Source organism: Mustelus asterias, chromosome 10, assembly GCF_964213995.1.
Source record: "Mustelus asterias chromosome 10, sMusAst1.hap1.1, whole genome shotgun sequence".
Taxonomy (NCBI): domain Eukaryota; kingdom Metazoa; phylum Chordata; class Chondrichthyes; order Carcharhiniformes; family Triakidae; genus Mustelus; species Mustelus asterias.
The window spans coordinates 82,758,718-82,781,050 of NC_135810.1; the positions used below are offsets into that span (position 1 = coordinate 82,758,718).

A 22,333-nucleotide genomic window follows, 5' to 3' on the forward strand; every position below is an offset into this window, starting at 1 on the left:
AAAGGGACGGAGTTTGCTGATAGTAAGCATTTATATTAATTTCTTGCAGAATATTCAGACTGGTTCGCTGCATCCTTCAATGTTCACACACTCTAGTAGAGTAATTTAACCCTTATGGAAAACCACCTGAAAATGCCTTCAAAAATGGGGAAATGTCACTGTTCTCCTAATGCCTCCTCAACATCGAACCAAGCAAAATGCCGCAATGCTAAACGATGCTCCAGGTCCACCTCGAAGCAAACCCCAAAATTAAGCACTAGAAAGTTGTCTTCTTTTCCAAATTTTCCTGCACTTCACATCAACCCCAGCTATAAAATGCCTTTTCAAACGTGGAAGTCTCATGGACAGACTGAACTCAAGAACCACTTTCAGCATTTGATTACATCTGTTTACCCAAACACCGAAAGGCAAATGGAGAAAGAACATTCTGAAATGACAAAGTTTCAAAGCACAGAAGATGTTTCTTATCACAGTTCACAGAATGTTGTAGAGAAAGTGAGATGTGATCTTCAATCCAATTTCTGGAGTTCAGATACTCTACCTGATGCAGAATGTATATGTGAAGAAATAGCTATACCAACAAGTAGCTGCTCATCCATGTATAGCATTGATTCTTCAACAGAGACCTCCCTAAATTCACACCCTGCTGGAAACCAGTTACCTGCTAATGTTTATGAGGAGGTGTGCTACCAGATGAAACAACTCCAACACCTGACCCAGCATGTTGAAAAACTTGGAGAAATGGTAAGGAGTAATTAAACGTAACAATACTGCTCGGTAAAATACATCAAACAAATAAATCTTTGTAAAAATCTAGTAATATAGATCCAGTAAATAAGTTGATTCCAGCAGAAAGTTTCAGGACCCCAATTTAGTGAGAGCATAAGTCAAGCACTTTTTCTGTAACAAAGCGAGATGACTCAATGTGGCAAACAATTAACTAAAGGGTCTATGAATAAGAACTATATACACAAAGTGTTCAACAACACAACTCATACAGGTCTACTCCTAACAATGCCCTGACTCCAACTGGAGCATTCCAGCCCAGGAACTGCTCACCCTCACTCCCGATTGGCCCAGCTTTGCACGCTACATTGGCTTTGGTCTAGTCACATGGCCCATGAAGGATCACCCCTTAAAGGGACCACACTACCACAATTTCTATTTCAACCACACTCAACCTGGATTCCTGTTCAACAACGAGCTGAATTATCAGCTCCACAACAGGCCTGTCAAGAAGAAAACAACCAAGATTGTTCTTCTTTTCCATTTTCACAATAACACTCACCATCATTAAAATTAGCAAAAACCTTTCACAATTGCATAAGGTTGTTAGGAACAATTTCAGCCTCTTGAAAACTGATAACAGTGGTATTGTCAATTAAAATAAAGAAATAGTGGACATGTTGAATAATTACTTTGTATCAGTATTTACAAGAACAAAGAACAAAGAAAATTACAGCACAGGAGCAGGCCCTTCGGCCCTCCAAGCCTGCACCGACCATGCTGCCTGTCTTAACTAAAACCCCCTACGCTTCCGGGGACCATATCCCTCTATTCCCATCTCATTCATGTACTTGTCAAGATGCCCCTTAAAAGTCACTACCGTATCCGCTTCCACTACCTCCCCTGGCAACGAGTTCCAGGCATCCACCACTCTCTGTGTAAAACATCTGCCTCGTACATCTCTTTTAAAACTTGCCCCTCGCACCTTAAACCTATGCCCCCTAGTAATTGACTCTTCCACCCTGGGGAAAAAGCTTCTGACTATCCACTCTGTCCATGCCTCTCATAAGCTTGTAGACTTCTATCAGGTCTCCCCTCAACCTCCGTTGCTCCAGTGAGAACAAACCAAGTTTCTCCAACCTCCCCTCATAGCTAATGCCCTCCATACTAGGCAACATCCTGGTAAATCTTTTCTGTACCCTCTCCAAAGCCTCCATATCCTTTTGGTAGTGTGGCGATCAGAATTGAACACTAGTGCGGCCTCACTAAGGTTCTATAAAGCGTCAATATGACTTGCCAATTTTTAAACTCAACACCCCGGCCAATGAAGGCAAGCATGTCGTATGCCTTCTTGACTACCTTCCACCTGCATTGCCACTTTCAGTGACCTGTGTACCTGTACACCCAGATCTCTTTGCCTATCAATACTTTTAAGGGTTCTGCCATTTACTGTATATTTCCTATCTGTATTAGACCTTCCAAAATGCATTACCTCTCATTTGTCCGGATTAAACTCCATCTGCCATCTCTCCGCCCAAGTCTCCAACTGATCTATATCCTGCTGTATCCTCTGATGGTCCTCATCGCTATCCGCAAATCCACCAACCTTTGTGTCGTCCGCAAACTTACTAATCAATCCAGTTACAATTTCCTCCAAATCATTTATATATATTACAAACAGCAAAGGTACAGTAGAGGAAAAGATTAGCCCCCCAAAAACCAATGGGTCAGAAACAGGAATTCAACAAGATTAACATCAGCAAGATAACTGTAATGGAGAAATGCAACTAATTTCCAAGATTGGATGCTTCCCATCCCAGGGTTTAAAAGGGATAGGTGGGATTGTTGCAGGTGCCCTAATATTTTCAAAGTTCTCTCAATTCAGGAAACCTTCCTTTAAATTGGAAAATTATGCATGTTACTGCTATTTAAGAAAGGTGAGAAAGGGAAACCAGAGAATTACAGATCAATTAACCTAACCAATCTTTTTGGCCAACCAAATAAACTAAATCAAATTAACGAGGGGACAAATGAAAATGGGCAGCTCCCAAAAGGAAGGGAACCGCCAGAAACAAAAGACAAAGTGGAAAGTAAACTTAAAACATCAAATCAAAATGTGATTTAAGGGGTCAATAATGCACCCCAGTCCTTGCGGTGCCCAGCAGGCACGGAAGGTGACCAATTAGCCTAACCTTTATCAGGAAATTGCTAGGATCTGTAATTAAGGAACAGGTAGCTGAGCACCCTAATATTTGGTTCAGCTGATCAGAGAAAGCATGGGTTTATAAAAAGCAGATCATGCCTAATGAATCAGATTGAATTTTTTCATGATGTATCTAAAATCATGGATAGGGAAGGTTCTGGATGTTATTTATATGGAGTTCCAGAAAGCATTTGATAAAGTCCTTCTAGCTGAAGTTGAAGCTCATGGAATTGAAGGCAAATTATCAACTTGATTAAGATATTGGCATAACTGCAGGATGTGGAGATGCCGGCGTTGGACTGGGAAGGCCCCAGTCCAACGCTGGCATCTCCACATCATGACTACCATAGACACCGCAAACTGCTGGCTCCAAGTGGAGAGGATCTCCAAGAAGATCGCACATATCGACACAGACATCAAGTTTCTACATAACTGCAGGAGACAGAGAGTAGAAGATGGTAGAAGTCATACTTTAGACATACAAAGCCCTGGTGAGACGGCACTTGGAATACTCGAGCAGTTATGGACAATACACCTTAAGAAGAATATATTGGCCTGGGAGAGAGTGCAGCCTAGATTTATTTGAGATACCAGGACTCCAAAGGTTAAGCTGCAAGAAGAGAATAAACAAATCGGGGTTGCATTACCTGGAATTTAGGAGTTGATTTGATTGAAGTTTTCAAGGTATTAAGGGAGACTGATAAGATATATTATAAGAAACAATTTCATCTGATTGGGGAGTCTGCAGCTATGGGGTATATTTGAAAAGTTAGAGCCAAACCTTTCAGGAGTGAAATTAGAAAACAGTTCTTCATGCGGAGGATGGTAGAGCCGTTCTTAATTTTACGACTGAGATTGATACATTTTTGTTAGCCTAATATGGGGCAATGACAAGTACATGGAATTAAGTCACAGACCAGCCATGATCACATTGAATGGCAGAATAGACTTGAGTTGCTAAATGGACTATTCTTATTCCTGTGTTCCTTTGTTCAAGTGCCTCACCCTCACTGCTGCCAAAATGTTCACCACACTTTTGTTACCTTCAGATTTGATGTTTTACTGTCTTGCTTCTGTATGCCATCCTATGAGGACTGCAATTCATCTAGAACTCAGCTGTCTACATTCTATCCTGTATTAATTTCTACATAAGTATCACTCTTATCCTCACTGACATTGCTGGTATGAAGGCTACACATAACTCATTCATTGTTGGTGTTTATTTTGCATAAGAAATAGAAGCTGCATTGGGGAAAGTAGCACAAGCATGAACTCCACATTGTTATGACATAGCAGGTGGTAAGTGACAGGCTACCTAAATCCCAGTGGGAAACCTTGAACAAGTTGCCACAACGGTTTGCAATTTGTATTATTATGAGCAGGTATCTGAAATCAACATAAGTCAATTTCAGACCACCAGTTAAAATTTTAAATGTTAAATTTAAACATTTATTAAGACAAAGAAGAAAGAAAGTAACACTTCAAACACAAGGTCGCCTTTACACAGTTAGCAGTACTTGTACAAACATTTCCAAAAAGACTTTGGCTCAAGTAAACCCAGAGCTAAACCCCCTTTTGATTGTAATAGTCTTCATAGACTTTTTAATTTATAAAAATTCAAGCAACATTATCAAACACTGCCTTGCTGCTCGAGGGGAAATATTATACACGCTTCTCCTGGTGGCAGTAAGTGTTCACAAGTCTGTCTCCAACGCACACCATCTTTTTCAAGATCTCATAGCCACCGTCTAACTGTCTTTAACATGATCTTCCCTTTGGCCTTCCACTCTGATTCTACAATCCTTTGGAAGTTCCTTTTCCCAGACTTGACCAACCTTTCATGTTACTGTTTTTTATTTTATTTTACATTAGGTAGATAAGGGAAATGATTTAAAGTTAATTGTGGTATTTCAAAAGGAACATATATAACTGGGAGATCATAAATGGTTGAGACTCGGGGATTTTCACAGTAACTTCATTGCAGTGTTAATGTAAGCATATTTGTGACACTAAGAAATAAACTTATAGGTAAACCAAAAGAGTATATTCACTAGTCAAGATCATAGCTGGTAAGAAATATGTCATGATGTGGAGATGCCGGCGTTGGACTGGGGTGAACACAGTAAGAAGTTTAACAACACCAGGTTAAAGTCCAACAGGTTTATTTGGTAGCAAAAGCCACACAAGCTTTCGGAGCCTTAAGCCCTTTCTTCAGGTGAGTGGGAATTCTGTTCACAAACAGGGCATATAAAGACACAAACTCAATTTACATGAATAATGGTTGGAATGCGAATATTTACAGCTAATCAAGTCTTTAAGATACAAACAATGTGAGTGGAGAGAGCATCAAGACAGTCTAAAGAGATGTGTATTGTCTCCAGACAGGACAGCCAGTGAGACTCTGCAGGTCCAGGCAAGCTGTGGGGATTACAAATAGTGTGACATGAGCCCAATATCCCGGTTGAGGCCGTCCTCATGTGTGCGGAACTTGGCTATCAGTTTCTGCTCAGCGACTCTGCGCCGTTGTGTGTCGTGAAGGCCGCCTTGGAGAACGCTTACCCGAATATCAGAGGCCGAATGCCTGTGACCACTGAAGTGCTCCCCAACAGGAAGAGAACAGTCTTGCCTGGTGATTGTCGAGCGGTGTTCATTCATCCGTTGTCGCAGCGTCTGCATGGTTTCCCCAATGTACCATGCCTCGGGACATCCTTTCCTGCAGCGTATTATGTAGACAACGTTGGCTGAGTTGTAAGAGTATGTACCGTGTACCTGGTGGATGGTGTTCTCACGTGAGATGATGGCATCTGTGTGGATGATCTGGCACGTCTTGCAGAGGTTGCTGTGGCAGGGTTGTGTGGTGTCATGGTCACTGTTCTACAGAAGGATGGGTAGTTTGCTGCGGACAATGGTCTGTTTGAGGTTGTGCGGTTGTTTGAAGGCAAGAAGTGGGGGTGTGGGGATGGCCTTGGCGAGATGTTCGTCTTCATCAATGACATGTTGAAGGCTCTGGAGGAGATGCCGTAGCTTCTCCGCTCCAGGGAAGTACTGGACGACGTGTTTATCTTCTGAGGAGGTCGGTGCGGTTTTTCACTGTGGCGCATCGGAACTGTCGATCAATGAGTCGAGCGCCATATCCTGTTCTTATGAGGGCATCTTTCAGCGTCTGGAGGTGTCTGTTGCGATCCTCCTCATCCGAGCAGATCCTGTGTATACTGTTGATGTCATCATATAGGTGTTTCAGTGATTGTTCACCATGAGTCCAAAGGACGAAAATGTCATCGATGTATCTAGTGTATAGCATCGGTTGAAGGACTTGTGCGGTGAAGAAGTCTTGTTCGAACCTGTGCATGAAGATGTTGGCATATTGAGGTGCGAATTTGGTCCTCATGGCTGTTCCTTGTGTTTGGATGAAGAAATGGTTGTTGAAGGTGAAGATATTGTGGTCCAGGATGAAGTGGACGAGTTGTAAAATTGCATCTGGAAACTGGCAGTTGTCGGCGCTGAGCACTGAGGCCGTTGCAGCAATGCTATCGTCGTGGGAGATGCTGGTGTAGAGTGCCGAGACATCCATTGTGACGAGGACAAGAAATATGTCCCCAGGTATATGCTGCCTGTGCCTTCTAGATAGTTGTGGTCGTGGGTTTGGAAGGTGCTGCCTAAAGATCCATGCTGATTTCCTGCAGTGCATCTTGTAGATGGTATACATTGCTGCCACTGTTCGTCGGTGGAGTGAGTAAATGTTTGTTGAATGGGTACCAATCAAGGGGGCTGCTTTGTCCTGAGTGGTGTCAAGATGCTTGAATGTTGTTGGAGTTGCACTCTGATCTGACCTGCTGTTGCAGCAACAGTATTTTCATGGATAATCCAGTTCAGTTTCTGGCCAATGGTAATACCCAGGATGTTGTAAGAGGCAGTCAACAGACCAGAGCGAAGGATGCAGGAATCCATCTGTGTTCTATCTCATGTAATGGCTGCAACATACAAGTTACTCAAGGTCTCCATGGGAAGGGTGGTGGCCGCTATGGTGACCTTGGTCTAGCAGATTCTGCTGGGTTTGGACTCAAACCTGCACTAGATCATTAAAGACATTGGTGCGATCTATCAGTGACTAGGCAAGAAAGGGATTTGGCACCTAGACCTCCCTCCAGGTGCTCCTTCTTCTCAAGAAGTCAGGCAGGGGCCCCTGGGGAATCCACATTGAGGATGACCAGCAGCTGGACACGCTGGGGCTATACACTCAGGTGACTATGTGAATGTTCAGCCGGTCCCAATGTTCTCTACCTGTGACTCGATCATCTTCACATGCAAAGGGCATTGATGCTGCACCTGCCTTGCAGCTTGAGACTCAAAGCGGGCTGGGGTCTTCTAGGCCTCAATCCTCCAGGAAACACCCGTCAAAGTAATCGAAGACAACTGGGCATAGCAATGAACAGGCTGCCTCCACTTCTGCTGCGGATTTCGGGGATCCACCAAGACATAGCGATAGGCTGGAGCTCCACCTGAATGCTTCAAGTGTCAGAAATGCATCTTCAGGATGCTAATTGTCTGCTCTAAAGTAAAGTTTATTTATTAGTCACAAGTAAGGCTTACATTAATATTGCAATGAAGTTACTGCGAAATTCCCCTAGTCACCACACTTCGGCGTCTGAACGGATCAATGCACCTAACCAGCACGTCTTTCAGGAGGAAACCGGAGCACCTGGAGGAAACCCACGCAAACATGGGGAGAACGTGTAAATTCCACACAGTGAGCCAAGCCAGGAATCGAATCTGGGTCCCTGGCGCTGTGAAGCAGCAGTGCTAGCCATTGTGCCACCGTGCCGCCCACATGATGGATCTTTTAAAACTGTGCACCGCGCTGTATCTTTCCTCCAAGACACTTTGAGGATGTTGCACAGGTGTCATGAGTTATCGCTTCAGTAGATACCTCTTATCACTAAGTAGCCAGCCCTGCCAACACACGACTCTTCCAATATCTGAGGCACCTGACACAAACACACATGATGGGCTTCTGATGGGCATACACCAGTTGAATGTTTAATGAATGGAACCCTTTACTGTTAATGGCTGCTGCTATGGAGTTCTCAAAGCCACGTGTGCATTCAATTGCACCCTGTAATCTAGCGAAGCCTTAGATTGTGGTGAAACCCAGGAATCTAGCAACCTGGCTGGTTTAATCCTGTGTGAACATTACATAATGATGAGTCTTACTGTAAAGTACATCCTTGATTCATTTATGCTGTCGAGGACTGAGAGATGCTGCATAGGTCCCCTGTGAATCCCTGGAACTTGCTGGCAAAATAACTGAGGGAAGTAGTGACCGTCAGGGGATGTCCTCTCAGTCCATGTGGACATGTGAATTAAGGGTGAACAGCTGCATGCCACTTACATCCGGTCATGATTTAGATCAGTCTAATTTCCTGCTGGCGTGGCACATCATTGGGAGGGGAACGTGATTCCCGTGAGTTGTGTTTTTAATGAGTATTTATGACATGCTAATGCATGCAAATAACACTGCTAACATGGATCAGCGGGAAAGCTGCCCTGCCATCATCCCGCCATGTAAGTGGCAACGGGTCAATTCTGATTCATTTTTACGCTGGCGGGAATCTGACTTTTAGCCTCACTCTAAATTTACTACTTCCGCCCGCCACAAAACCCGCTGCTGGTGGGACTGGAAAACTCTGCCCATTATTTTAAGTATAAGTAGTTGTACTATGTATAGATACTGGTGTGGGTAGCTCTCATGTGGCAGTGATCAAAGTAACATGAGAAAGATGAAATAGCTTGGATATATATTTAATTACAATAAAATGGTACATGAGGGAACCTTTAGCCTGCTGAAAAAACATTTGAGGCTAAGGATCAATACAGGGACACTTGTTTGATCAAGACAGTACATTTTACACATGATTTTGTACCTCAAACAATATTATTGGACATATCTATCGTGAAGATAATTGACAATCATTCATTTCGAGAGTGGGCATGATAAAGAATAGAAAGGTCAAAAGCTATTCATTATACAGAGTTGACTGGAACAATATGAATTTAGTGGTCCTTCTATATTCTGTTGCGTTGACCACTTTAATCAAATCTTTCTTTGAAAATCAGTGGCAGATGCCATTTGTAAAGCAAAACCACCTATGCAATCTTATCTTACTGCAAATATTAAAACAGGTCATTCATTATATACGTATTAAAAGGGCATGTGTCATCCTGTATTTGAAATTGAGAGACCTGGGTGAAGGGCCAAAATCATAATGCTCACCAACACCAAGATTACAGAGTATAGTAGCGAAGGGAGATAAATCAGTAGAAACGTGTTGTTTGTTTATCTTGTTTGGTTTGTTTTATAAGCCTGCTTGAAAATATGATGGCATCCTTGATGGGCAGCATCGTTGCCACCTTGTTGTCTCATGCAAGTGTGAGGATGGTCAGGACCTACTGGGTTGTAGCCCATTGCTCCTAACCATTCTGGCTGAATGCAGCATTATAAGGCTAATACTTTGAAGTAACTTTGTTCTTTGCAGGCAATTTCACTCATCATGTTCATATCCCCAAACCATGAAAGGGGTGACACATGCCCTTTCAGATACACTACAGAGGATAAAAATATGGCATCTGACAAAAAGATGTGATGTGCAAAGAACCGGAATTCAAGCAACAATTGCACAGTTAAATCATCTGCATGCACCCACTAGCCACTAAATAGCTTCCTTAGAGACCAAGCAAAAGAACAACAGGAGCCACGACAGACTGGCCCAATTTATTGTAAGAGCTAGTTTTACATCGAGGACAGTCTCTCACTCCTGATAGGATTTAACAAGAAGCCACATAAGTAGCACAGTCATCAAAACCACCATAAAGTTCAAGAAGAGCTCTTGTGTGGATTTATCCATGGTTATAGAGTGTTGAGCAGGATGACACAACCAGGTCCACAGAAATAGATCACTTCAGATGAGCCAGCACCTCAGAAGAACAGCAGGCTGAACTGTACTCCGATGGACTCCTCAAACCTTTAGGTTGTCTGAAATAAAGATTACACAGATCCTTCCTGTTAGTTTAGATGTTGTTTTCCATAGAACTGTCCAAACAGCTTTCAACATTTAACACATTGGAAAGGAATTAAATGGCATTTAAAACACATTTTGACCTGTCCTATTAAGTATCATTTCTTCTTAAGTTCAAACCATGCATTTGTAGTTGACTGGGAGGTATAGTGTGTCATTATGCGTTCCTTTCATTCCTGAGGCCTCAACTCAAGTCCAACCCAGACTATGAGATGGTAGTCTCACATTTCTTAGTTGACTCCAAGGAGTTTAACTGAAATGACCTTGGACATCCCCAGTGTACGTGGGGCCACAGCAGAAAACTATCCATGGCTTGCAATGAACTGAACATCATACTCAGCAGCTTTATGAATCAGAAATGTGAAAAGAATGAAAACAAAATCGCAGTTCAGGTTGATTTTCAGAAGTGGAATCACCAAACATTGCTAGGATGCAATACAGTCTATGCAGTGCAGGAACTGTTGCTTTGCTTCATGTTATACATCTGGGCTGTTCAATACCAGTATTAAGTTAGCAAAATGGTAAATAAAATGTTTGATTTCCCCAACATTAACCTTGGATAGCACAAAAACATATTTTAAAAAGCGCATAATGTAACTTTACTAAAGATGGGAATTAGCTAGCAATGAAATGAGTTTAACAGTTGTGCAATGAATATGTTTATATTCGTCTGTAATCTGAGTACGATATTTGGCAACTGCTACCTAAGGACAGTACAGAAGCTTCAAGAGATTAAACTGACTTTCATCATTAAAGTTGTATTCAGTCTATTGAGAGATTAATTTAACGTGTCAAACTGAAAATATGCCTGTTGCAACTGAAGTATTTTCCAAAACAGCATAATTATAACCAACTTTGGCTAGTTTATTCTATGTACTTATGAAGTGCATTCCGCAACTGTGAAATGTTATATTATCAGGTTACAAATTAGTTTGATTTATGCTTGGAATTAGCACCACAGCTCTCAACATATGTGACAAGGCAAGGGATATTGAAATATTTGACTAGCCCTGGTCTAAAAATACATTGGGTTTTAACACTAACTGATCTAGTACTAACTAGAAACCTCTTCACCAATATCACTGGATAGTTTATTTTAAACATTCAAAATTCTTAGTAAGATGTTTAGGAAATTAAATAGGGGAAAGTAACTATACTAAGTAATTTTAAGAGCAGTTTTTATTTAGTCTGCATTGGACTGTTTATGTGCTTACTGTTTACAGATAAGATTCATTTAATTTCAAGAAACTAAATTGGATTGCATCTCCCCGACACGAAATCTCAAATTTCTCTTGAAGCGGGACATTGGGATGAGAAGAGATGTGAAAAAAATGGTTCCATTAGGCCAACTGCATTTAAAATATTAAATATTTTTGTAATTCATTGACACCAAGAAGCTTTACACTTTATTTTGGTGTGGAATGCATTTAATCATTTCAGAGCTACATCTGAGTATTTGACACCCTTGGCTATTTATGAAATCCAAAAATATTCTAGTTGAAGTTACTTGCAAAACCAATTTTCTCTTTCATTTCATGGTGAATATTATAAAAGAGAATTAGAGATGTTTATTGAAATGAAATACATGGTCACAATATTCTAATAGCAAACTAAAAAAGTTTAGTGTGAAATGTTTTGGCAGTCCTGAAAGGATAAATGATCAGTTATAGAGAGAATGTAATGTGATGTTTTGTTGATAACGTTTCAAACGACTGAAAATAATACAATAACAGGAGAAGAATTATACATCTAAAAATATAATAAATTAACGGTTAAACATCCTCATATTGTATTAATTAATTAATGTTCATGTTAAACTCCTAACGTTTTTGTTTGTTCTTGGAAAATAAATATCTTAAAAATGAAAAAGATGGGAAGTTCACACATCTTATTTTAAAAATGCTCGCCCTCATGTACCATAATCAAATTCCTTCCACTAAATGCGACATCAGTTGAAGTTTTGGTTTTAGTTGAATTCATTCAGACAGTTCATTATTAAAAGATTTGAAAAAGTCTAGAATTTGGGAAGATTTACAAAGTCTGTAAAAAGCAACAGCTGTTACTTGCCATATTATTTCATAAACATGCAGCTTCATACTTTACCTGTGGAGCAAATTATCTAAATGTTGCAGCTATTAATGCCTCTCCAGATCTGAGGAGATAGCTCTGCCTCATTCACTGTCTATCTTCAAGTGCCGTCTGGGCAGCAAGTCTCTGAACAGGATCTAAAGTAGTCCAAGAGGGAGGACAGCACGACATTTTTGGCAATAAAAGCAATGATGTCACATGTATAGCATGTCACTGAGAGGATGGGCCCAAAGGATTGGTGGCTTCTCTGAGTAACATTTAATTAAAATGCTTGTTATATCTAACTTTAAAGAATCTGAACTGCAAAGATAACATACTTTCACAGTGGGAAAAAATAATAGGAAAAGGCAATGCAATCATTTAAATTCAAATAAACTTTCCATTTATCTACATACACAAACAGTGGGCAAAATTTTCTGTTTTTTTGCTCCAAAGTGTTGGCTCAGGTGAGAAAAGCCGTGTGCAGTCCGCCAGTTGCACTGTAGGTTTTTCCCGCCATATTTTCCAGCACTTTGACAAAGAATGCTGAAGGTGGGTCCCACGCCCCGGTAGACCAGGTACCCCAATCTAATAATAATAAAAATAAAAACGAAGATTCCTCCCATGGACATGGAGACGCTTCCCCCCCCGCCACACACAGGGAACCCACACATGCACACAGGGATCCCCCGATTGAACTTCACCAGAGGAAGCCCCACCTGGCATGCTGTGGGGCTGTGACAGGGCAGTGCCTCCTGTCCCTCCTCCCTGGGAGCTGCACCTACAGTGGGTTCCCTTCATCTGGTTCACGATCTGAATGTGGGGGGAAATCAATACGGCGAGGAAGCCTGCTAATGATATGGAAATGTATTTAAATGTGGTTCCTGACCTTTCTGGTTGTGAACTGTGGTACGTCAATGGCAGTGGCCGGGGACGTTTACATCTTGAGATCTCGCCAGTAAGAATCTAATTTTGGGCCTCACGAGATTTTGCATCCACATCGCCATTTACATCCATTGCAAATGTGGGCGGAAAATCTTGGCCAATATAAATGTCAAAATAAGATTTTTTCCTTTGATCAATTTTCATGAATGGGTTTGCTCTTTTTTCTTCAACTTCCTGATCCAGACATTTTGAAACTGTTGATTGAGCAGAGAACCTGTTCTCAAATTGCCATGAGTGACTTTACTAGTTCGAACCCCAATATTTCAGATACAACTCTTCTCCCTTTCGGGGTGATATTATGGTCTATGCTCCATGCCTGTCCACTTGGGGAGATGGTGGTGCAGTGGTATTGTCAGAGTAATCCAGAGACCTAGGGTAATCCGCTGGGGATCCAGGTTCGAATCCCACCATGGCAAATGGTAGAAGCCCGGTTAGCTCAGTCGGTTGAGCATCAGACTTTTAATCTGAGGGTCCACGGTTCAAGTCCCTGTTCGGGCGCTGCTTTGGGGCGGCACGGTAGCACAGTGGTTAGCACTGCTGCTTCACAGTGCCAGGGACCTGGGATCGATTCCCGACTTAGGTCACTGTCTGTGTGGAGTCTGCACGTTCTCCCCATGTCTCCCCATGCCTCCAGGTGTTTCGGTTTCCTCCCACATTCTGAAAGACGTGTTGCTTAGGTGCATTGACCCGAACAGGCGCCGGACTGTGGCGACTAGGGGAATTTCACAGTAACTTCATTGCAGTGTTAATGTAAGCCTTACTTGTGACTAATAAATAAACTTTAAACTCAATAAAACATTCAGAGCAACATGGTACAGTGGTTAGTTAGCACTGCTGCCCCACAGCACCGGGGAACTGGGTTCATTTCTGGCTTGGGCGACTGTCTGCGTTCTCCCTGTGTCTGTGTGGGTTTCCTCCAGGAGCTCTGGCTTCCTCCCACAGACCAAAGGTGTACAGGTTAGGTAGATTGGCCATCCTCACCAACCTACCTGCCGCAGATGCATCTGTCCATGACAGTATTTGTGGGAGTGACCACTGCACAGTCCTTGTGGAGACAAAGTCCCAGCTTCACATTGAGAATACCCTCCATCGTGTTGTATGGCACTATCACCATGCTAAATGGGATAGACTTCAAACTAGCAACTCAAGACTGGGCATCCATGAGGCACGTTAGACCATCCACAACAGCAGAATTGTACTCGACCACAATGTGTAATCTCTTGCCTGGCATATCCCCCACCCTACCATTACCATTAAGCCAGGGGATCAACCCTGGTTCAATGAAGAGTGCAGGAGAGCATGCCAGGAGAAACACTGGACCTAAAAATGAGGTGTCAAACTGGTGAAGTTACAACACAGGACGAATAGAATAAGCAGCAAGTAATAGAGACAGCAAAGCAATTCCATAACCAACAAATCAGATATAAGCTCTGTAATCCTGCCACATCCAGCTGTGAATTTTGTGGACAATTAAAGAACTCAATGGGGGAGGAGGTTCCACAAATATCCCCAACCTCAATGATAGAGGAGCCCAGCACATCAAAAGATAAGGCTGAAGCAATAGCAACAATCTTCAGCCAGAAGTGCCGAGTGGATGATCTATCTCAGCCTCCTCCAAAGGATCCCCAGAATCACAGATGTCAGTCTTCAGCCAATTCAATTCACTCCACATGATATCAAGAAATGGCTGAAAGCACTGGATATTGCAAAAACTATGGGCCCTGACAATATTCTGGCAATCATCTTGATGACTTGTGCTCCAGAACTTGTCGCAGCCCGAACCAAGTTGTTCCAGTACAGTTACAACATTGGCATCTACTCAATGATGTGGAAAATTGCCCAGGTATGTCCTGTACACAAGAAACTGGAGAAATCCAACCCAGCCAATTACCATCCCATAAGTCTACTCTTGCTCATCAGTAAAGTGATGGAAATGGTCATCAGCAGTGTTATCAAGCGGAACTTACCCAGTAATAACCTGCTCACAGACGCTTAGTTTGGGTACCGCCAGGGTCACTGAGTTCCTGACCTCATTACAAACTTTGTTCAAACATAGACAAAAGAGCTGAATGCCAGAGGTGAGATGCGAATGACTTCCCTTGATATCAAGGCAGAATTTGACCGGGTTTGGCATCAAAGAGTCCTAGCAAAACTGAAGTCAATGGGAATCAAGGGAAAGCTCTGTTAGTTAGAGTCAAACTGGCACAAAGGAAGATGGTTGTGCTGTTTGGAGGTCAATCATCTCATCTCCAGGATATCACTGCTGGAGCTCCTCAGGAGAGTGTCCTAGGCTCAACCATCTTCAGTTGCTTCATCAAAGGTCAAAGTGGGGATGTTCACAGACGACAGCACAATTCAGCACCATGCACGACCCCTCAGATACTGAAGCAGTTCATGTCCTAATGCAGCAAGACTTGGACAATATCCAGGCTTGGGCTGACAAGTGGCAAGTAACATTCACGCCACACAAGTGCCAGGCAATGACCATCTCTAACAAGAGAGTATCTAACCATCGCCGTTTGACATTCGATGGCATTACCATCACTGAATCCCCCACTTTCAAATCCTGGTGGTTACTATTGAACATAAATTGAGCTGGACTAGTCATATAAATACTGTGGCTACTAGAGCAGGTCAAAGGCTAGGAATCCTGTGGCGAGTAACTCACCTCCTGATCACTCAAACCTGTCCACCATTTACAAGGCACAAATCAGGAGTGTCATGAAATACTCTCCACTTGCCTGGATGAGTGCAGCTCCAACAATACTTAAGAAGCTTAGCGCCATCCAGGAGAAAGCAGCCTACTTGACTGCTACCCTTCCACAAACAACGATGAACAGTGGTTATGTGTACCATCTACAAGATGCACTACAGGAATTCACAGAGGTTCCTTAGACAGCACTTCCCAAACCCATAACCACTATCATCAAGAGCAGCAGATACCTTAGACACCACCACCTAGGTTCCCTCCCAAGTCACCTGACCTGGAAATATGTCACTGTTGCTGGATCCAAATCCTGGAATTCCCTCCCTAACAGGACTGTAGGTGTACCTACACCTCAGGGACTGCAGTGGTTCAAGAAGGCAGCTCACCATCACCTTCTCACACTCTTAAGCACCCTCACATCTTTCCCAAAGTGGTGAGAGAAGCCGGATGCAATACTCTAATTGTGGCCTAACTAGAACCTTACACAGGTTCAGCATAACTTCCCTCCCTTGGTACTCAGTCAGGTCCCGGACCCCTTATCCAGTGTCCCAAAATCCAGGCGGACCTGAAAACTAGGTCCTGCCCTGAAGATTACAATTCCCATCAGGCACTGCTGCTCGCCATATCCAGGTTGCAGCACATTGCTTAATTGCTCTTTGGGTCCAGGTCAAATGGTGGAAGCTGGCCTGGTCTCGTCCCTCATCCCTTCCTTTCCCCCGTCCTGGCTGGTACAGCTCAACAGAGGAATCAGCCCAGCTATAGTTATCCTATTCCACAACTTCTCGCCTCAGGACTCAAAATCCAGAAAACCCCTATTAGATACACATCTGGTCCCAAGCTTCCTGGATACAGGGTCTGGTATCTATTTATGAAGCTCAAGATCCCAAACGCTTTGCTAACTGCTCACACAACTTGTCCTGTCGGTTTCAAAGATCTAATCAAATGAATCCCCAGATCCTATGCTTTATAGAACTATGCGCTTTAGTCCACATTGCTTCTTTCTAATTCCTTCTATCAAAATGCATGAATCACACTTCTCTAAATTAAGTTCCATCTACCACTTGTCTGTCCATTTTAATAGCCTATCTGTCCTGTTGCAGCTGATTGGTATGAGAAATAGGAGGTGACCAAAGATAAACATTTGGAGATTCCAAACAGAGTCGTGCAGAACTGGGAAGAGGAGCAGGAGATTCTCCAGTTACAAGTGGATGAATGCAAATGGAGCTCGGTGAGGGCAGACTCGAAATGGAATGGCTCAAACATGGAATTGTGGGTAAAATGGGCACAGATTTGGCAGGCAAGAACACATTTAATGACTTTGGAGATGGAGGGTTTGCAATGTCAGTGGAGTCAAAGGTCAGACATTTAATTTGGAGTGATGACGGTAGATTTGAAAGGGAGTGCAACAGAACCAGATGAGAAAGAATCTTTTATATTATCTGCTACCATCAATCAGCTCAGAATTGGGCTCAAAATGATATCCATCCCTGTCTTATGGCACTGAGCATTCAATACTATCATTTAACACCAGTCGACCAATCTAATTGTTTGGACAATATGTTCAGAGTTTCAAAGTATCTGAATACAAAAAAAACACTTCTTTTAATCACCTGTAAATCGTACCTCATGTTTTGCTTCCTCTAAAACACATATATAAAATACTTTTATAGTGCAGAAACTTGTATTTTATTTCAAAGGTCTTACGTCAACATAAAATATTCAGCTGAGCAGATAAAGTGAAGCAGTCAAAGACTTGTATCGTTGTTGCCTGTTCAGTTGTGAGTCTAAAAATGTCAATTTTATATCTTCCCCTAAAAGGACTTGTCCCACATTATGAATCTGGCTGTGTCTTGTCAAAATGTCAAGCATGTGATCAATGATTGAGTCTCTGTAGATTTGTAGAATGCCTTAATTTCTCCTTGCTGGCTGAACTGACAGGCTGTATTTTAAAGGGAGGGAGGAAATGCCAAAACTGGGGTCATAGAAGTTTACAGCTTGGAAACAGGCCCTTTGACCCAACTTGTCCATGCCACCCCTTTTTTTAACAGATGGACCTCAAATTCTCCTCCAGCATAGAGCTCCAACAGCATCTACCTGGACAGATACAGTGTTCACTGGAACTGATGCTCTGATACCTCCATAAAGCAGAGCCATTGTCAATAAACCCTTTTGACTGGGTAACATTTCCTGTGACCAATCTGCTCCTCCTAATCCCATCTGTCTTCACTACATCAGCCTATTGTTTCTCTGGGGTGATACAGTCTTGCTGTCTGGGATTGCGTCTGTTTCTCTCTCACCCTCTTAACTGAGGGATTCAAAATATGAGTGCATGAGAAACTATTGTTAATTGATGCACTCAGGGGTCAAAGCTTTGCAATCCCCTAACACCTCCTGCATGAATTGCCTCTTTGGCATATCCTTCCAAAAATTTGTGCCACTTTACAGTGCCTCTAGCTAATCCCTCCTGTGTGTTAATGCTGCTCACCCTCCCTGTGTTACAATGCTGCTGCCCTGAATAGCTTCAACCTTCAACCAACATTCACCCGCCACTGATCTCTCACTTCCTTCCGGCTGGCAAGTTACTGAAGCTCTGTGGGATAAAACAGTAAATACTGGAAATACTCAGCAGGTCGCAGTAGTATTTCTGACAGGCTCTATTTTCACCAGTGTGTGTGTGTGGAGAGGGGGGGGGGGGGGGGGCGCGTGGAAATGGGGTCAGGAAATGATGCATACATGAGAGAAATCTGAACCGAGCAGGGCCATTTTAACTCAATGCTGAGACCCCATTTTCACTGGAGCAAGGGCCTTATCCTGCAATGTGTGAGTTGCACATTCTTAGAGTAGACAGAAATGCTGGTGAAGATCTGTAGAAATGCCAATCTGTCAAATTATTTAAACAGCCTACCCATGGTTCCTGAGGTCTGCCCATGATGGATGCTGGGTGAGTTGGTATGGAGGGTGTATGGGCAAAGGGTGTTCGATGATAGGATGAATTAGCACTAAATTGGCTTAGGGGCCATGAAGGTCTGTGGGGAAGGGCAATGAGTTGACATAGGTTAGCATTAAGCTGTCATAGGAGCTATAAGGAGCTGTGGGGATGCCCTTTAGTTTTAGACTCACCTCTGGGAAAAGATATTGACTATCTAGCTGATCTGTGCCCCTCATTATTTTATAGACCTCTATAAGGTCACCCCTCAGCCTCCTACGCTCCAGAGAAAAAAGTCCCAGTCTATCCAGCCTCTCCTTATAACTCAAACCATCAAGTCCCGGTAGCATCCTAGTAAATCTTTTCTGCACTCTTTCTAGTTTAATAATATCCTTTCTATAATCGAGTGACCAGAACTGTACACAGTTGATCAGAACTGTACACAGTACGCAGTCTGAAATTGATTAACTGAATGTTGAGTCCAGAAGGCTGTAAAATGCCTAATCGAGGAGCAACACTGCCTCTTTCAGTTAGGCACATTACAGCCTTCCAGATTCAGCATAGTGCTCCATTTTATTTCAGTTTCCCTCCATTGCACACACTCTCAACCCTGCCCCCTAACAACCTCCGGGAACATTGCAGCAGGAACATATCAGGATTCCACTCTGATACCTCCCCCCATCACATTGGCTGCCCCCTCCCCCCACCTCATCCCCAATCCACCTCCAAACCTGACACCCCAGGGCCAGTAAAACTTCTCCTGTTATTTTGCTTTTGACAGTCATATAAAGTATTTGCAATTGTAAACACCTATCGCTAAGTTCTTGCCACTTTGAACAGACTCCAGCTCTCTTGCTTCTCGCATAGTGCACGTACTAACACCTGTCGCTGACTGCTATACTTGTTATGGAACCTTCTAGAGTTCTCACATTGCTGGTTAAAATAACCCCTACACACTTTTAGAACGAAAATGTCTAACTTTCTGTTTAAACACATGGCTCAGTATTTGTTTGCTATTTGAAGAAACTGGCCTAGAAGTCCAATGGCACCCCTAAAAAAGCACACAGTGTCTGCAGCACAAACTGCATGCACCTGCTAGTTTTGCATTTAATATTTGTGCTGCCACTGATTATAATAACACAGCATTACCCATGTCATTCATTAACTTCACAGCTTTCAGAGATGGGAGGTGGGTTGGGGTGTGAGGGTTAAAGTGGCCGAATAGTAAGCATCTCTCTAGTGAGATAAGTGCCACTTCGAGGCAAGTAAAAACATTTGGAAGCAAAATGCAATTTCAGTGCAGACACTCAGTGCAGAAGAACCTGTGTGGAGGAAGTAGACCTGATTCTTCTTGGAGATGGAAAGTATTCTACACCTTAGACAAAATGATGGTGGAGTGCTGAATCCACATATCCAGCACCCACCATTTTCATCAGGGGATGGGCGGGGAGGGAGAAAGGGGAGTGAGATGTATTTTGTACATAAGAACTCAAGGACAAAAGAAAGATGGGCAAGAGTAGACCACATGGCGTGCTCCACCATTCAATTTGATTATGACTCTATCTTGTGTTTTAACTCCACTTTCCTGCAGCTCCCCATATCTCATTATTCCCTGAGAGACCAAAATTCAGTCCGTCCTGGCCTTAAATGTATTCAACGATGGAGCATCCACAATGACCTCCGGTGTCCTCCAAGGAACTATCCTTGGTCCCTCCTATTTCTGATCTACATACTGTCCTTCGGCGACATCATCTGAAAATACAGAATCTGTTTCCATATGTACATTGATAATATTCAGCTCAGCCTTACCACCATCTCTCTCAACCCTCTCCACAGTCTTAATTATCACCTCAATAAGTCTCACAACACCAGGTGAGAAACAACAACAGCTCTATTTGGTAGCACGAGCTTTCGGAGGGCTGCCCCTTCATCAGGTGAGTGCAGGATTTGGTTCACAAACAGGGCATATATAGACACAAACTCAATTACAAGATAATGGTTGGAATGTGAGTCCTAACTGGTAAGATTATCACCTCACCTGTCTGACATACAGGGCCAGATTCTCTGACCTCGCCCACAACTGGGATTCACCATCCCGCTGCAGTGAATGAGGTCTTAGCAGAGCGCCTAATTTTCCATTCTCACTGGCAGCGGTAGTGAAGCATGTGAGACTGGAATATTCCAGCCACAGTCTTCGATGAACTGAAATTTCCTCCTGCTAAATATTGGGAAAACTAAATCCACTGTCTTCAGTCCCTTCCATAAGATCTATTCCCTAGCTACCAATTCCACCCTTCTCCCTGGCAACTGTATCACAGAATTACAGAAAGGCAGTATGCAGGTGCAGCATGTAATAAAAAAGGCAAATGGGATGTTGTCATTTATTGCAAAGGGAGTGGAGTATAAAAGTAGAGAAGTGTTGTTCCAATAGTATAGGGTGTTGGTGAGACCACATCTGCAGTATTGTGTCCAGTTTTGGTCTCCTTATATGAGGAAGGATGTGGTGGCATTGGAGGCAGTTCAGAGGAGGTTCACCAGATTGTTAACAGGGATGAAAGAGTTGATGTATGAGGAGAAATTAAACAGTTTGGGCTTATACCCGATGGAGTTTAGAAGGATGAGAGGGGATCTGATCGAGGCATATAACATTTTAAAAGGGATTGATGAAGTAAACGTAGACCAAATGTTTCCTTTTTTGGGGCAATCTCAAACAAGAGGTCACAGGTGTAGGTTGAGAGGTGATAGATTTAAAACTGAGATGAGGTGGAACTACTTCTAGCAGAGGGTGGTGAATTTATGGAACTCGCTGCCTCATAGCGTGGTAGAGTCTGAATTGTTGAATGGTTTCAAGAGGGAGATAGATATATTTATAATGAAAAACAGAATAAGGGGAAATGGGGAGGTAGATTTGAGACCAGGGAGAGATCAGCCATGATAAGATTGAATGGCGGTGCAGGCTCGAAGAGCTGAATTTGCCTACTTCTGCTCCTAATTCCCATGTTCCAATGTATGAGATGGAACAGACTGTTTCCAACCTTACTGTCATATTTGACACTGCGGTGAGTTTCCAACCACATATCTGTGCCATCACTAAGACCTCCTATTTCTACTTCCATAACATTGCCCACTCCATTCCGCCCTCAGTACAGGTCAGAGGCTAGGAATACTGCAGCAATTAACTCATCTCCTGACTCCCCAAAGCCTATCCACCATCTATAAGGTACAAGTCAGGAGTGTGATGAAATCATCCCTACTTGCCTGGATGGGATGCAGCTCCAACAACACTCAAGAAGCTTGACACCATCCAGGACAAAGAAGCCTGCTTGATTAGCACCACATCCACAAACATCCACTCTCACCCGACGCTTAGCAGCAGCAGTGTGTACTCTCTACATGATGCACTGCAGCAATTCACCAAAGATCCTCAGACAGCACCCTTCCAAACCCAAAATCACTTCCATCTAGAAGGATAAGGGCAGCAGATAAATGGGAACACCACCACCTGCAAGTTCCCCTCCAAGCCACTCACCATCCTGACTTGGAAATATATCGCCATTGCTTTGCAGTCTCTGGGTCAAAATCCTGGAATTCCCTCCCTAACAGCATTGTGGGTCAATGCACATAGCATAGACTATGTGTCTATGCACCTAGTCTATGCTATGTGCACATAGACTGCAGCAATTCAA

The 22,333-nt window shown here is 42.9% G+C and overlaps 1 protein-coding gene and 1 non-coding gene across 3 annotated transcripts; one reads left to right on the top strand and one right to left on the bottom strand.

The window, feature by feature from the left end:
• Nucleotides 1-8,712: 8,712 nt before the first annotated feature.
• Nucleotides 8,713-12,888, bottom strand: sln (sarcolipin). 2 transcript variants are annotated; one of them, XR_013498884.1, is made up of 3 exons: nt 12,789-12,888; nt 12,106-12,227; nt 8,713-9,959 (listed from the first exon to the last, which is right to left on the bottom strand). XR_013498884.1 is itself a non-coding variant. In XM_078222040.1 (2 exons), the coding sequence occupies exon 2, from the start codon at nt 9,829-9,831 to the stop codon at nt 9,736-9,738; it is 96 nt and encodes a 31-aa protein (XP_078078166.1). In that variant the 5' UTR covers nt 9,832-9,959; nt 12,106-12,245; the 3' UTR covers nt 8,713-9,735. The 2 variants fall into 2 exon arrangements, 1 of the variants encoding a protein (XP_078078166.1); XM_078222040.1 differs by lacking the exon at nt 12,789-12,888 and having other exon boundaries at nt 12,106-12,245.
• A 551-nt stretch (nt 12,889-13,439) lies between these two features.
• On the top strand, nt 13,440-13,512 carry trnak-uuu (transfer RNA lysine (anticodon UUU)). Its single transcript has one exon. It is a non-coding gene; the product is annotated as a tRNA-Lys (tRNA).
• Nucleotides 13,513-22,333: the final 8,821 nt, after the last annotated feature.